The sequence below is a fragment of the Bombina bombina genome, chromosome 7 (assembly GCF_027579735.1).
Source record: "Bombina bombina isolate aBomBom1 chromosome 7, aBomBom1.pri, whole genome shotgun sequence".
In the NCBI taxonomy this organism is placed as follows: Eukaryota; Metazoa; Chordata; class Amphibia; order Anura; family Bombinatoridae; genus Bombina; species Bombina bombina.
In genome coordinates, this window is record NC_069505.1 from 164,338,001 (window position 1) to 164,350,023 (window position 12,023).

Below are 12,023 nucleotides of genomic sequence, written 5' to 3' on the forward strand. Positions count from 1 at the left end.
TAATTTAGTGTTTGTTTGTTTTTTTGTACTTTTCTGATGGATGGAAGACCTCTTCTTGCCCCGCTTGGATGAAGACTTCTGCCGGTCTGGATGTCCTCTTCTGCCCCATCGGATGAAGACTTCGGCCCGGCTGGGTGAACACGACTCAAGGTAGGGAGATCTTCAGGGGGGTAGTGTTAGGTTTATTTAAGGGGAGTTTGGGTTAGAGTAGGGGTATGTGGGTGGTGGGTTGTAATGTGGGGGGAGGGATTGTGTTTTTTTTTTACAGGCAAAAGAGCTGTTTTCTTTGGGGCATGCCCCGCAAAGGGCCCTGTTCAGGGCTGGTAAGGTAATAGAGCTGTTAACTTTTGTAATTTAGTATAGGTTAGGGCATTTTTTTTATTTTGGGGGGCTTTGTTATTTTATTAGGGGGCTTAGATTAGGTGTAATTAGTTTAAAATTCTTGTAATATTTTTTTATTTTTTGTAATTTAGTGGGGGGGGTTTGTACTTTAGTTTAGTTTTTTTAATTGCATTTAATTGTAGGTACTTGTAGTTAATTTATTTAATGATAGTGTAGTGTTAGGTTTAATTGTAACTTAGGTTAGGATTTATTTTACAGGTAATTTTGTAATTATTTTAACTAGGTAGCTATTAAATAGTCAATATCTATTTAATAGCTATTGAACCTAGTTAAAATGAATACAAAGTTGCCTGTACAATAAATATAAATGCTAAAATAGCTACAATGTAACTATTAGTTATATTGCAGCTATATTAGGGTTTATTTTACAGGTAAGTCTTTAGTTTTATATAGGATTCATTTATTTAGTTAATTTAATGATAGTGTAGTGTTAGGTGTAATTGTAACTTAGGTTATGATTTATTTTACAGGTAAATTTGTATTTATTTTAGCTAGGTAGTTATTAAATAGTTATTAACTATTTAATAGCTATTGTACCTAGTTAAAATAAATACAAAGTTGCCTGTAAAATACATATAAATCCTAAAATAGCTACAATGTAACTATTAGTTATATTGAAGCTATATTAATAGCTAGTAGGGGGCTTAGATTAGGTGTAATTAGTTTAAAATTATTGTAATATTTTATTATTTTTGGTAATTTAGTGTTTGTTTGTATTTTGGTACTTGTATGATGGATGGAAGACCTCTTCTTGCCCCGCTTGGATGAAGACTTCTGCCGGTCTGGATGTCCTCTTCTGCCCCATTGGATGAAGACTTCGGCCCGGCTGGGTGAACACGACTCAAGGTAGGGAGATCTTCAGGGGGGTAGTGTTAGGTTTATTTAAGGGGGGTTTGGGTTAGAGTAGGGGTATGTGGGTGGTGGGTTGTAATGTGGGGGGGGGATTGTGTTTTTTTTTTACAGGCAAAAGAGCTGTTTTCTTTGGGGCATGCCCCGCAAAGGGCCCTGTTCAGGGCTGGTAAGGTAATAGAGCTGTTAACTTTTGTAATTTAGTATAGGGTAGGGCATTTTTTTTTATTTTGGGGGGCTTTGTTATTTTATTAGGGGGCTTAGATTAGGTGTAATTAGTTTAAAATTCTTCTAATATTTTTTTATTTTTTGTAATTTAGTGTTTGTTTTTTTTTGTAATTTAGTGGGTGGGTTTTGTACTTTAGTTTATTTAATTGTAGATAATTGTAGGTACTTGTAGTTAATTTATTTAATGACAGTGTAGTGTTAGGTTTAATTGTAACTTAGGTTAGGATTTATTTTACAGGTAATTTTGTAATTATTTTAACTAGGTAGCTATTAATTAGTCAATAACTATTTAATAGCTATTGTACCTAGTTAAAATAAATACAAAGTTGTCTGTAAAATAAATATAAATGCTAAAATAGCTACAATGTAACTATTAGTTATATTGCAGCTATATTAGGGTTTATTTTACAGGTAAGTATTTTGTTTTAAATATGATTCATTTATTTAGTTAATTTAATGATAGTGTAGTGTTAGGTGTTAGTGTAACTTAGGTTAGGATTTATTTTACAGGTAAATTTGTATTTATTTTAGCTAGGTAGTTATTAAATAGTTATTAACTATTTAATAACTATTGTACCTAGTTAAAATAAATACAAAGTTGCCTGTAAAATAAAAATAAATCCTAAAATAGCTACAATGTAACTATTAGTTATATTGCAGCTATCTTAGGGTTTATTTTACAGGTAAGTCTTTAGTTTTAAATAGGATTCATTTATTTAACTATAGTAAACTTATTTCGTTTTATTTAAATTATATTTAAGTTAGGGGGTGTTAGGGTTAGGGTTAGACTTAGGTTTAGGGGTTAATAACCTTATTATAGTAGCGGCGACGATGGGGGCGGGAGATTAGGGGTTAATAATTGTAGGTAGGTGGCGGCGATGTTAGGGAGGGCAGATTAGGGGTTAATAAAATGTATTATAGTGTTTGCGAGGCGGGAGTGCGGCGGTTTAGGGGTTAATACATTTATTATAGTGGCGGCGATTTGCGGTCGGCAGATTAGGGGTTAATACTTGTAGTTAGATTGCGGCGACGTTGGGGGGAGGCAGATTAGGGGTTAATAACTATAATGTAGGGGTCGGCGGTGTTAGGGACAGCAGATTAGGGGTTAATAGCTATAATGTAGGCGGCGGCGATATCGGGTCGGCAGATTAGGGGTTAATACTTGTAGTTAGATTGCGGCGACGTTGGGGGAGGCAGATTAGGGGTTAATAACTATAATGTAGGGGTCGGCGGTGTTAGGGACAGCAGATTAGGGGTTAATAGCTATAATGTAGGCGGCGGCGATATCGGGTCGGCAGATTAGGGGTTAATACTTGTAGTTAGATTGCGGCGACGTTGGGGGAGGCAGATTAGGGGTTAATAACTATAATGTAGGGGTCGGCGGTGTTAGGGACAGCAGATTAGGGGTTAATAGCTATAATGTAGGCGGCGGCGATATCGGGTCGGCAGATTAGGGGTTAATACTTGTAGTTAGATTGCGGCGACATTGGGGGGAGGCAGATTAGGGGTTAATAACTATAATGTAGGGGTCGGCGGTGTTAGGGACAGCAGATTAGGGGTTAATAGCTATAATGTAGGCGGCGGCGATATCGGGTCGGCAGATTAGGGGTTAATACTTATAGTTAGATTGCGGCGACGTTGGGGGAGGCAGATTAGGGGTTAATAACTATAATGTTGGGGTCGGCGGTGTTAGGGACAGCAGATTAGGGGTTAATAGCTATAATGTAGGCGGCGGCGATATCGGGTCGGCAGATTAGGGGTTAATACTTGTAGTTAGATTGCGGCGACGTTGGGGGGAGGCAGATTAGGGGTTAATAACTATAATGTAGGGGTCGGCGGTGTTAGGGACAGCAGATTAGGGGTTAATAGCTATAATGTAGGCGGCGGCGATATCGGGTCGGCAGATTAGGGGTTAATACTTATAGTTAGATTGCGGCGACGTTGGGGGAGGCAGATTAGGGGTTAATAACTATAATGTAGGGGTCGGCAGTGTTAGGGACAGCAGATTAGGGGTTAATAGCTATAATGTAGGCGGCGGCGATATCGGGTCGGCAGATTAGGGGTTAATACTTATAGTTAGATTGCGGCGACGTTGGGGGAGGCAGATTAGGGGTTAATAACTATAATGTAGGGGTCGGCGGTGTTAGGGACAGCAGATTAGGGGTTAATAGTTATAATGTAGGCGGCGGCGATATTCGGTCGGCAGATTAGGGGTTAATAAAATAATGCAGGTGTCAGCGATAGCGGAGGCAGCAGATTAGGGGTTAATAAGTGTCAGATTAGGGGTGTTTAGAGACTCGGGGTACATGTTATGGTGTTAGGTGCAGACTTAGTGTTTCCCCATAGGAAACAATGGGGCTGCGGTGTTAGTTTTTCTTCAGCCGAAACTCCCATTGTTTCCTATGGGGAAATGCTGAATCTTAACGAGCTAATTCGGATTTATTCGGAGATACGGCAGCTATTTCGGATTCATTCGGTAGATTCGGAAGTATTTTAATTCGGAAATCCGAATCGATCCGAATCTCCGAATTTACCGAATTTACCGAATTTCCGAATTAATCCGAAACGAACCGCACATGTCTAATATATATATTACAGGGACAGTATACACCAAATTTAATATTACTGCATGCAATAGACACTACTATGAAGGAGAATATGCACAGTTACTGATCCAAAAGTCCATTACAAAACCTTTTTAAAAATTACTTGGAAACTCCCAGTTTAGCACTGTTGATGAGGTTAGGCTTGGACACCCACTGAAATGGGCTGAGAAAGCAGGAAGAGCAGACCACCTCTCCCCTGCATATGAAAAGACCCATTACATAAACAGGAGCAAGCAAAAGTCTGTAGACTAGAGTCTACATCTGATACTTCAGAGCTTGGTTAGAAGACTAAAAATCAGCACAATGTTATTAAAAAATAAGCATAACTATACATTGTTACAAAAAACACTCCCAAATGGGCTATATAAATAGATCATCTACAAAAGATTTATGCAAAGACAACTCTAGTGTACAGTGTCCCTTTAAATGTACAAAACCAAATAACCACCTTTTCTGGCTCAGTAACAATTTGGATATTACTCCTATAGGCAACACTCCCATCCAAAGATGAAAATATCAAAAAATAAATTTGTACAAAAAGACATAAACAAGATGGCGCCTCCTAGTAAAGATTATTAGTTATCAGAATAATTCTACAGTAAGTGCAGACTCACAAATAAAGCAGCCCCCCCCCCCCTTGATGTCAGGGGCAGGCTGAGCTCTGGTAGTAGATGCCCAGTGCATTGTATCTGGCAGCAGATACCACGGGAGCAATGTTTTCCTTATTTACTGATCTAGTTCCAGGCCAATATAAATTAATTCCGATGCAATTGTATCAAATGTATTTAAAGCATGAAAGAAAGAGACAGAGACTAATAGTGATCATGATCCTATATTTTGCAAAGTCTTTCTTGGCACTAACACGTTTGTTTCAAAACACAGTCCACTCTGACATGTGCACAAAAGGAAAAAAAAATATAATTAAAATTAAAATGAGACACCTTTTTCAGCATTGGTCTCAGCCATAAAATAATCCCCAAAGGAAATAGAGTTTTTTTGTTGTTGTTTTTTTTTTTGGGGGGGGGGGGGTTAATTCTACATGCTTGAATGAGCTTTTAGTGAAACACTCCAACCAATGTTCCATAAAACATACGGCCAGCCCTTGTTCTTGTAGGTAATGTATCTAGTTCTATCCAGCTAGAGTACTTTAATAATACAAACATGCAAATATTTTAAAGTATGTTTCCCAAGTATCACACTTGTAATTATCCCTTTTCAACGTTGCCAGCGGTTCTTGTTCGATGTGCAGGATATGCTGTATGTTAATGGAAGGAATGCCTACTAACCAAATGCTAGGAAATATCCTCTGAAATTCAAAGATGATTTTGCCTTGGCAATGAGCATCTATGTATTTAGCTTAAAGGGACATGAAACCTAAAAAAATTTACTCAGATAGGGCATGAAATTTTAAACAACTTTCTAACTTCTATACTCCAATGAGGTATATATGTGACTCAATCTGAGGCACTGCACCATACTCTGCATATACTTTCCTTGCACAACACCTACCTTCAGTGTACACAGGGCTCTCACATAACACTGCAGGAAGGTATTGCTAAATTGTGTATAGCCGAGCTCCTTTGGATAATACCCAAAACAGTTTGGGTAGATATACATTATATTACATAATATATGGCTAGGTGGCAAACAAGCTCTGCACAGAAAAATGTAAACTGCCCGCAATAAGGGAACAATCACCTAGATTTGGAGTTTGGCGTTAGCCGTGAAAACCAGCGTTAGAGGCTCCTAATGCTGGTTTTAGGCTACCGCCGGTATTTGGAGTCACTCAAAATAGGGTCTAACGCTCACTTTTCAGCCGCGACTTTTCCATACCGCAGATCCCCTTACGTAAATTGCGTATCCTATCTTTTCAATGGGATCTTTCTAACTCCGGTATTTAGAGTCGTTTCTGAAGTGAGCGTTAGACATCTAACGACAAAACTCCAGCCGCAGGAAAAAAGTCAGTAGTTAAGAGCTTTCTGGGCTAACGCCGGTTCATAAAGCTCTTAACTACTGTACTCTAAAGTACACTAACACCCATAAACTACCTATGTACCCCTAAACCGAGGTCCCCCCACATCGCCGACACTCGAATAATTTTTTTTAACCCCTAATCTGCCGACCGCCACCTACGTTATCCTTATGTACCCCTAATCTGCCGCCCCTAACACCGCCGACCCCTGTATTATATTTATTAACCCCTAACCTGCCCCCCACAACGTCGCCTCCACCTACCTACACTTATTAACCCCTAATCTGCCGACCGCAAAGCGCCGCCACCTACGTTATCCTTATGTACCCCTAATCTGCTGCCCCTAACACCGCCGACCCCTATATTATATTTATTAACCCCTAATCTGCCCCCCTCAACGTCGCCTCCACCTGCCTACACTTATTAACCCCTAATCTGCCGACCGGACCTGAGCGCTACTATAATAAAGTTATTAACCCCTAATCCGCCTCACTAACCCTATAATAAATAGTATTAACCCCTAATCTGCCCTCCCTAACATCGCCGACACCTAGCTTCAATTATTAACCCCTAATCTGCTGACCGGAGCTCACCGCTATTCTAATAAATGTATTAACCCTTAAAGCTAAGTCTAACCCTAACACTAACACCCCCCTAAGTTAAATATAATTTAAATCTAACGAAATTAATTAACTCTTATTAAATAAATTATTCCTATTTAAAGCTAAATACTTACCTGTAAAATAAATCCTAATATAGCTACAATATAAATTATAATTATATTATAGCTATTTTAGGATTAATATTTATTTTACAGGTAACTTTGTATTTATTTTAACCAGGTACAATAGCTATTAAATAGTTAAGAACTATTTAATAGCTAAAATAGTTAAAATAATTACAAATTTACCTGTAAAAGAAATCCTAACCTAAGTTACAATTAAACCTAACACTAGACTATCAATAAATTAATTAAATAAACTACCTACAATTACCTACAATTAACCTAACACTACACTATCAATAAATTAATTAAATACAATTCCTACAAATAAATACAATTAAATAAACTAGCTAAAGTACAAAAAATAAAAAAGAACTAAGTTACAAAAAATAAAAAAATATTTACAAACAAAAGAAAAATATTACAACAATTTTAAACTAATTACACCTACTCTAAGCCCCCTAATAAAATAACAAAGCCCCCCAAAATAAAAAAATGCCCTACCCTATTCTAAATTACTAAAGTTCAAAGCTCTTTTACCTTACCAGCCCTGAACAGGGCCCTTTGCGGGGCATGCCCCAAGAAATACAGCTCTTTTGCCTGTAAAAAAAAACATACAATACCCAAGCCCCCCAACATTACAACCCACCACCCACATACCCCTAATCTAACCCAAACCCCCCTTAAATAAACCTAACACTAAGCCCCTGAAGATCATCCTACCTTGTCTTCACCTCACCGGGTATCACACCGATCCGTCCAGAAGAGCTCCTCCGATGTCCTGATCCAAGCCCAAGCGGGGGGCTGAAGAGGTCCATGATCCGGCTGAAGTCTTCATCCAAGCGGGGCAGAAGAGGTCTTCCATCCGATTGAAGTCTTCATCCAAGCGGCATCCATCTGGAGCGAAGCGGCAGCATCCTGAAGACCTCCACCGCGGAACATCCATCCTGGCCGACGACTGAACGACGAATGACGGTTCCTTTAAATGACGTCATCCAAGATGGCGTCCCTCGAATTCCGATTGGCTGATAGGATTCTATCAGCCAATCGGAATTAAGGTAGGAATATTCTGATTGGCTGATGGAATCAGCCAATCAGAATCAAGTTCAATCCGATTGGCTGATCCGATCAGCCAATCAGATTGAGCTCGGAAGCTCAATCAATTGAGCTCGGAACAATCGGATTGAACTTGATTCTGATTGGCTGATTCCATCAGCCAATCAGAATATTCCTACCTTAATTCCGATTGGCTGATAGAATCCTATCAGCCAATCGGAATTCGAGGGACGCCATCTTGGATGACGTCATTTAAAGGAACCGTCATTCGTCGTTCAGTCGTCGGCCAGGATGGATGTTCCGCGGTGGAGGTCTTCAGGATGCTGCCGCTTCGCTCCGGATGGATGCCGCTTGGATGAAGACTTCAATCGGATGGAAGACCTCTTCTGCCCCGCTTGGATGAAGACTTCAGCCGGATCATGGACCTCTTCAGCCCCCCGCTTGGGCTTGGATCAGGACATCGGAGGAGCTCTTCTGGACGGATCGGTGTGATACCCGGTGAGGTGAAGACAAGGTAGGATGATCTTCAGGGGCTTAGTGTTAGGTTTATTTAAGGGGGGTTTGGGTTAGATTAGGGGTATGTGGGTGGTGGGTTGTAATGTTGGGGGGCTTGGGTATTGTATGTTTTTTTTTTACAGGCAAAAGAGCTGTATTTCTTGGGGCATGCCCCGCAAAGGGCCCTGTTCAGGGCTGGTAATGTAAAAGAGCTTTGAACTTTAGTAATTTAGAATAGGGTAGGGCATTTTTTTTATTTTGGGGGGCTTTGTTATTTTATTAGGGGGCTTAGAGTAGGTGTAATTAGTTTAAAATTGTTGTAATATTTTTCTTATGTTTGTAAATATTTTTTCATTTTTTGGAACTTAGTTCTTTTTTATTTTTTGTACTTTAGCTAGTTTATTTAATTGTATTTATTTGTAGCAATTGTATTTAATTAATTTATTGATAGTGTAGTGTTAGGTTAATTGTAGGTAATTGTAGGTAGTTTATTTAATTAATTTATTGATAGTCTAGTGTTAGGTTTAATTGTAACTTAGGTTAGGATTTCTTTTACAGGTAAATTTGTAATTATTTTAACTATTTTAGCTATTAAATAGTTCTTAACTATTTAATAGCTATTGTACCTGGTTAAAATAAATACAAAGTTACCTGTAAAATAAATATTAATCCTAAAATAGCTATAATATAATTATAATTTATATTGTAGCTATATTAGGATTTATTTTACAGGTAAGTATTTAGCTTTAAATAGGAATAATTTATTTAATAAGAGTTAATTAATTTCGTTAGATTAAAATTATTTTTAACTTAGGGGGGTGTTAGTGTTAGGGTTAGATTTAGCTTTAGGGGTTAATACATTTATTAGAGTAGCGGTGAGCTCCAGTCGGCAGATTAAGGGTTAATAATTGAAGTTAGGTGTCGGCGATGTTAGGGAGGTCAGATTAGGGGTTAATACTATTTATTATAGGGTTAGTGAGGCGGATTAGGGGTTAATAACTTTATTATAGTAGCGCTCAGGTCCGCTTGGCAGATTAGGGGTTAATAAGTGTAGGCAGGTGGAGGCGACATTGTGGGAGGCAGATTAAGGGTTAATAAATATAATATAGGGGTCGGCGGTGTTAGGGACAGCAGATTAGGGGTACATAGGGATAATGTAAGTAGCGGCGGTTTACGGAGCGGCAGATTAGGGGTTAAAAATAAAATGCATGTGTCAGCGATAGCGGGGGCGGCAGATTAGGGGTTAATAAGTGTAAGGTTAGGGGTGTTTAGACTCGGGGTACATGTTAGGGTGTTAGGTGCAGACGTAGGAAGTGTTTCCCCATAGCAAACAATGGGGCTGCGTTAAGAGCTGAACGCGGCTTTTTTGCAGGTGTTAGGTTTTTTTTCAGCTCAAACAGCCCCATTGTTTCCTATGGGGGAATCGTGCACGAGCACGTTTTTGAGGCTGGCCGCTTGCGTAAGCAACTCTGGTATTGAGAGTTGAAGCTGCGTTAAAAATGCTCTACGCTCCTTTTTTGGAGCCTAACGCAGCCTTTATGTGGACTCTCAATACCAGAGTTATTTTTATGGTGCGGCCAGAAAAAAGCCGGCGTTAGTTTTTCGGGTCGTTACCGACAAAACTCCAAATCTAGCGGAATGGGCTTTGGTGCCCTGGGCAACTGCCCTGCTCGCCAACCCCTAAAAACAGCCCGTGAGCAGCTGACCAGCCAGGGTAATACTGGCCTATTAAGGGTGCTTAAAGGGATAGAAAACCCCAAAATTGTCTTTCATGATTTAGCTAGAACATACAATTTAAAACAACTTTAAATTTTTTCTTCTTTTATCAAATTTGCTTCATTCTCTTTTTTATCCTTTGCTGAAGGAGCAGCATTGCACTACTGGCAGGAAGCTGAACACAACTAGGTAGCCAATCACAAGAGACAAATGTGTGCAGGCACCAATCAGCAGCAAGCTCTCACTAGTGTAGGATATGTGCGTATTCTTTTTCAACAAGGGATACCAAGAGAACGAAGCACATTTGTAAATTGAAGTCTTAAAATGACATACTCTATCTGAATCATGCAAGTTTAATTTTGACTTTCCTATCCCTTTAAGAGTACAACTGAAAACACTACTCTGTGATACATTAGATGTTTACATTAGTTGCATCAGTGCAAACAATAAAAAAGGCCAACAGCTTGCTTGAGTACCCCTTGCCAGTGATTAATGTGCCCCCAGGACACCTGTGTCACAGGCTAAGAAACAAGGTGGTAGAGGAAACCTGGATAAACATTCCAAAATGGCAGGCCATGATGCTTGTTTCCAACTCCTGCGTAAGAGCAAAGTTGAACTATTGAAATTGCATGTAACATATTTACCCACTTGTGGAAAAAATATATAAATGGAGCTTTCACAAGTTTAATAGTACAGTCTCTTATGATTATAGATTTCTGAGAATAATAAACTTAATCCAAGTAGCCAAAACATTTATTTGTATTTTACAATAGCATTTCTTCCAAACATTGACTGAAGTAAAATAAAAAATTAGGACTCATAGGGGCCGAATTATCAAGCTCCAAATGGAGCTTGATGCCCCGTGTTTCTGGCGAGTCTTCAGGCTCGCCAGAAACACAAGTTATGAAGCAGCGGTCCGTCTGCTCTGAGGCAGCGGACAGACATCGCTGGAAATCAACCCGATCGAATACAATCCGGTTGATTGACACCCCCTGCTAGCGGCCTATTGGACGCAAATCTGCAGGGGGCGGCATTGCCCCAGCAGTTCACAAAAACTGCTGGTGCAATGATAAATGCCGAGAGCGTATGCTGTCGGCATTTATCGATGTGCAGCGGACATGATCCACAATATCGGATCATGTCCGCTCACATCATGATAAATAGGCCCCATAGTTTAGCTATACAATTAATTTAGCGGGAAAAGGCAAAGATAATTTTGAGTTATGGAAGAAATAGATTTTTTGTTTTTGTTTTTGGTAACATAAATTACAGGAAACAGAACTCCTTACAACAGCAGCACATAATCAATGTACTAATCTAAAGTTAATGTGATCGGTCTCATTATAATATGTTATTCTGAAGTTGGCATGTGCATTGTTTGTTTACAAATAGTTTGACTTTAGAACACACATTCTCTATTATTTAGATGTTGTTTAAAGGGACATCAAACAGGTTCATTTGTGCATATATTAAAAGGGCTAATTAATTAAAAATAGTTTGCATAAATAAATTGTTTCAACATTGCTGGCAAGTATTTTAAATAATTTTCAAAAATAAGCAAAATGAATTACATAGCTAAGCGGCCTGGAGCAGCCAACCCTTATCAGTGTTTAGACACAGGCATTGTATTTTAACTGAGTTCACAGCTTCTTGGCATGCTCCAGCAGATAATCCCTATGCTCTTTTGCATTCTACCAAAACAACAATAGATATAGATACAGCCATAGAAGGAAATGTGTGGGGGGAGCTAGAGCTATAACATTCAGAAACTAGAAAGAAAGGGTTAATGGCGAGGCACTGCAGTATAAATTTTTAGGTAAAGTAATTCAAGTACATATTATTATATTTTGTCTCTATCCCAACTTGTTTTATGTCCCTTTAACTAATGGTCCATTTTGACTATATTGGATCATGTCCGCACGCACCATAGTAAATAGGCCCCATTATCTAAGAAGTATTGTCAGTACTGCAAGAT

At 38.9% G+C, this 12,023-nt stretch overlaps 1 protein-coding gene across 3 annotated transcripts in view; it reads left to right on the forward strand.

Moving 5' to 3' along the window:
* The window catches only part of FSHB (follicle stimulating hormone subunit beta), a 180,395-nt gene that overhangs the window by 130,832 nt on the left and 37,540 nt on the right, over positions 1-12,023 (forward strand). For 2 of the 3 annotated variants that reach the window (XM_053688909.1, XM_053688907.1), the window contains exon 2: positions 1,146-1,248. The exons of the other annotated variant lie outside the window; for it this stretch is intronic. Coding sequence is in view for 1 of the 2 variants with exons in the window: in XM_053688907.1 (XP_053544882.1) it covers positions 1,211-1,248 (38 nt within the window). In the remaining variant the exon portion in view is untranslated. The remainder of the gene's footprint in view (positions 1-1,145; positions 1,249-12,023) is intronic. 3 annotated transcript variants of the gene reach the window in all.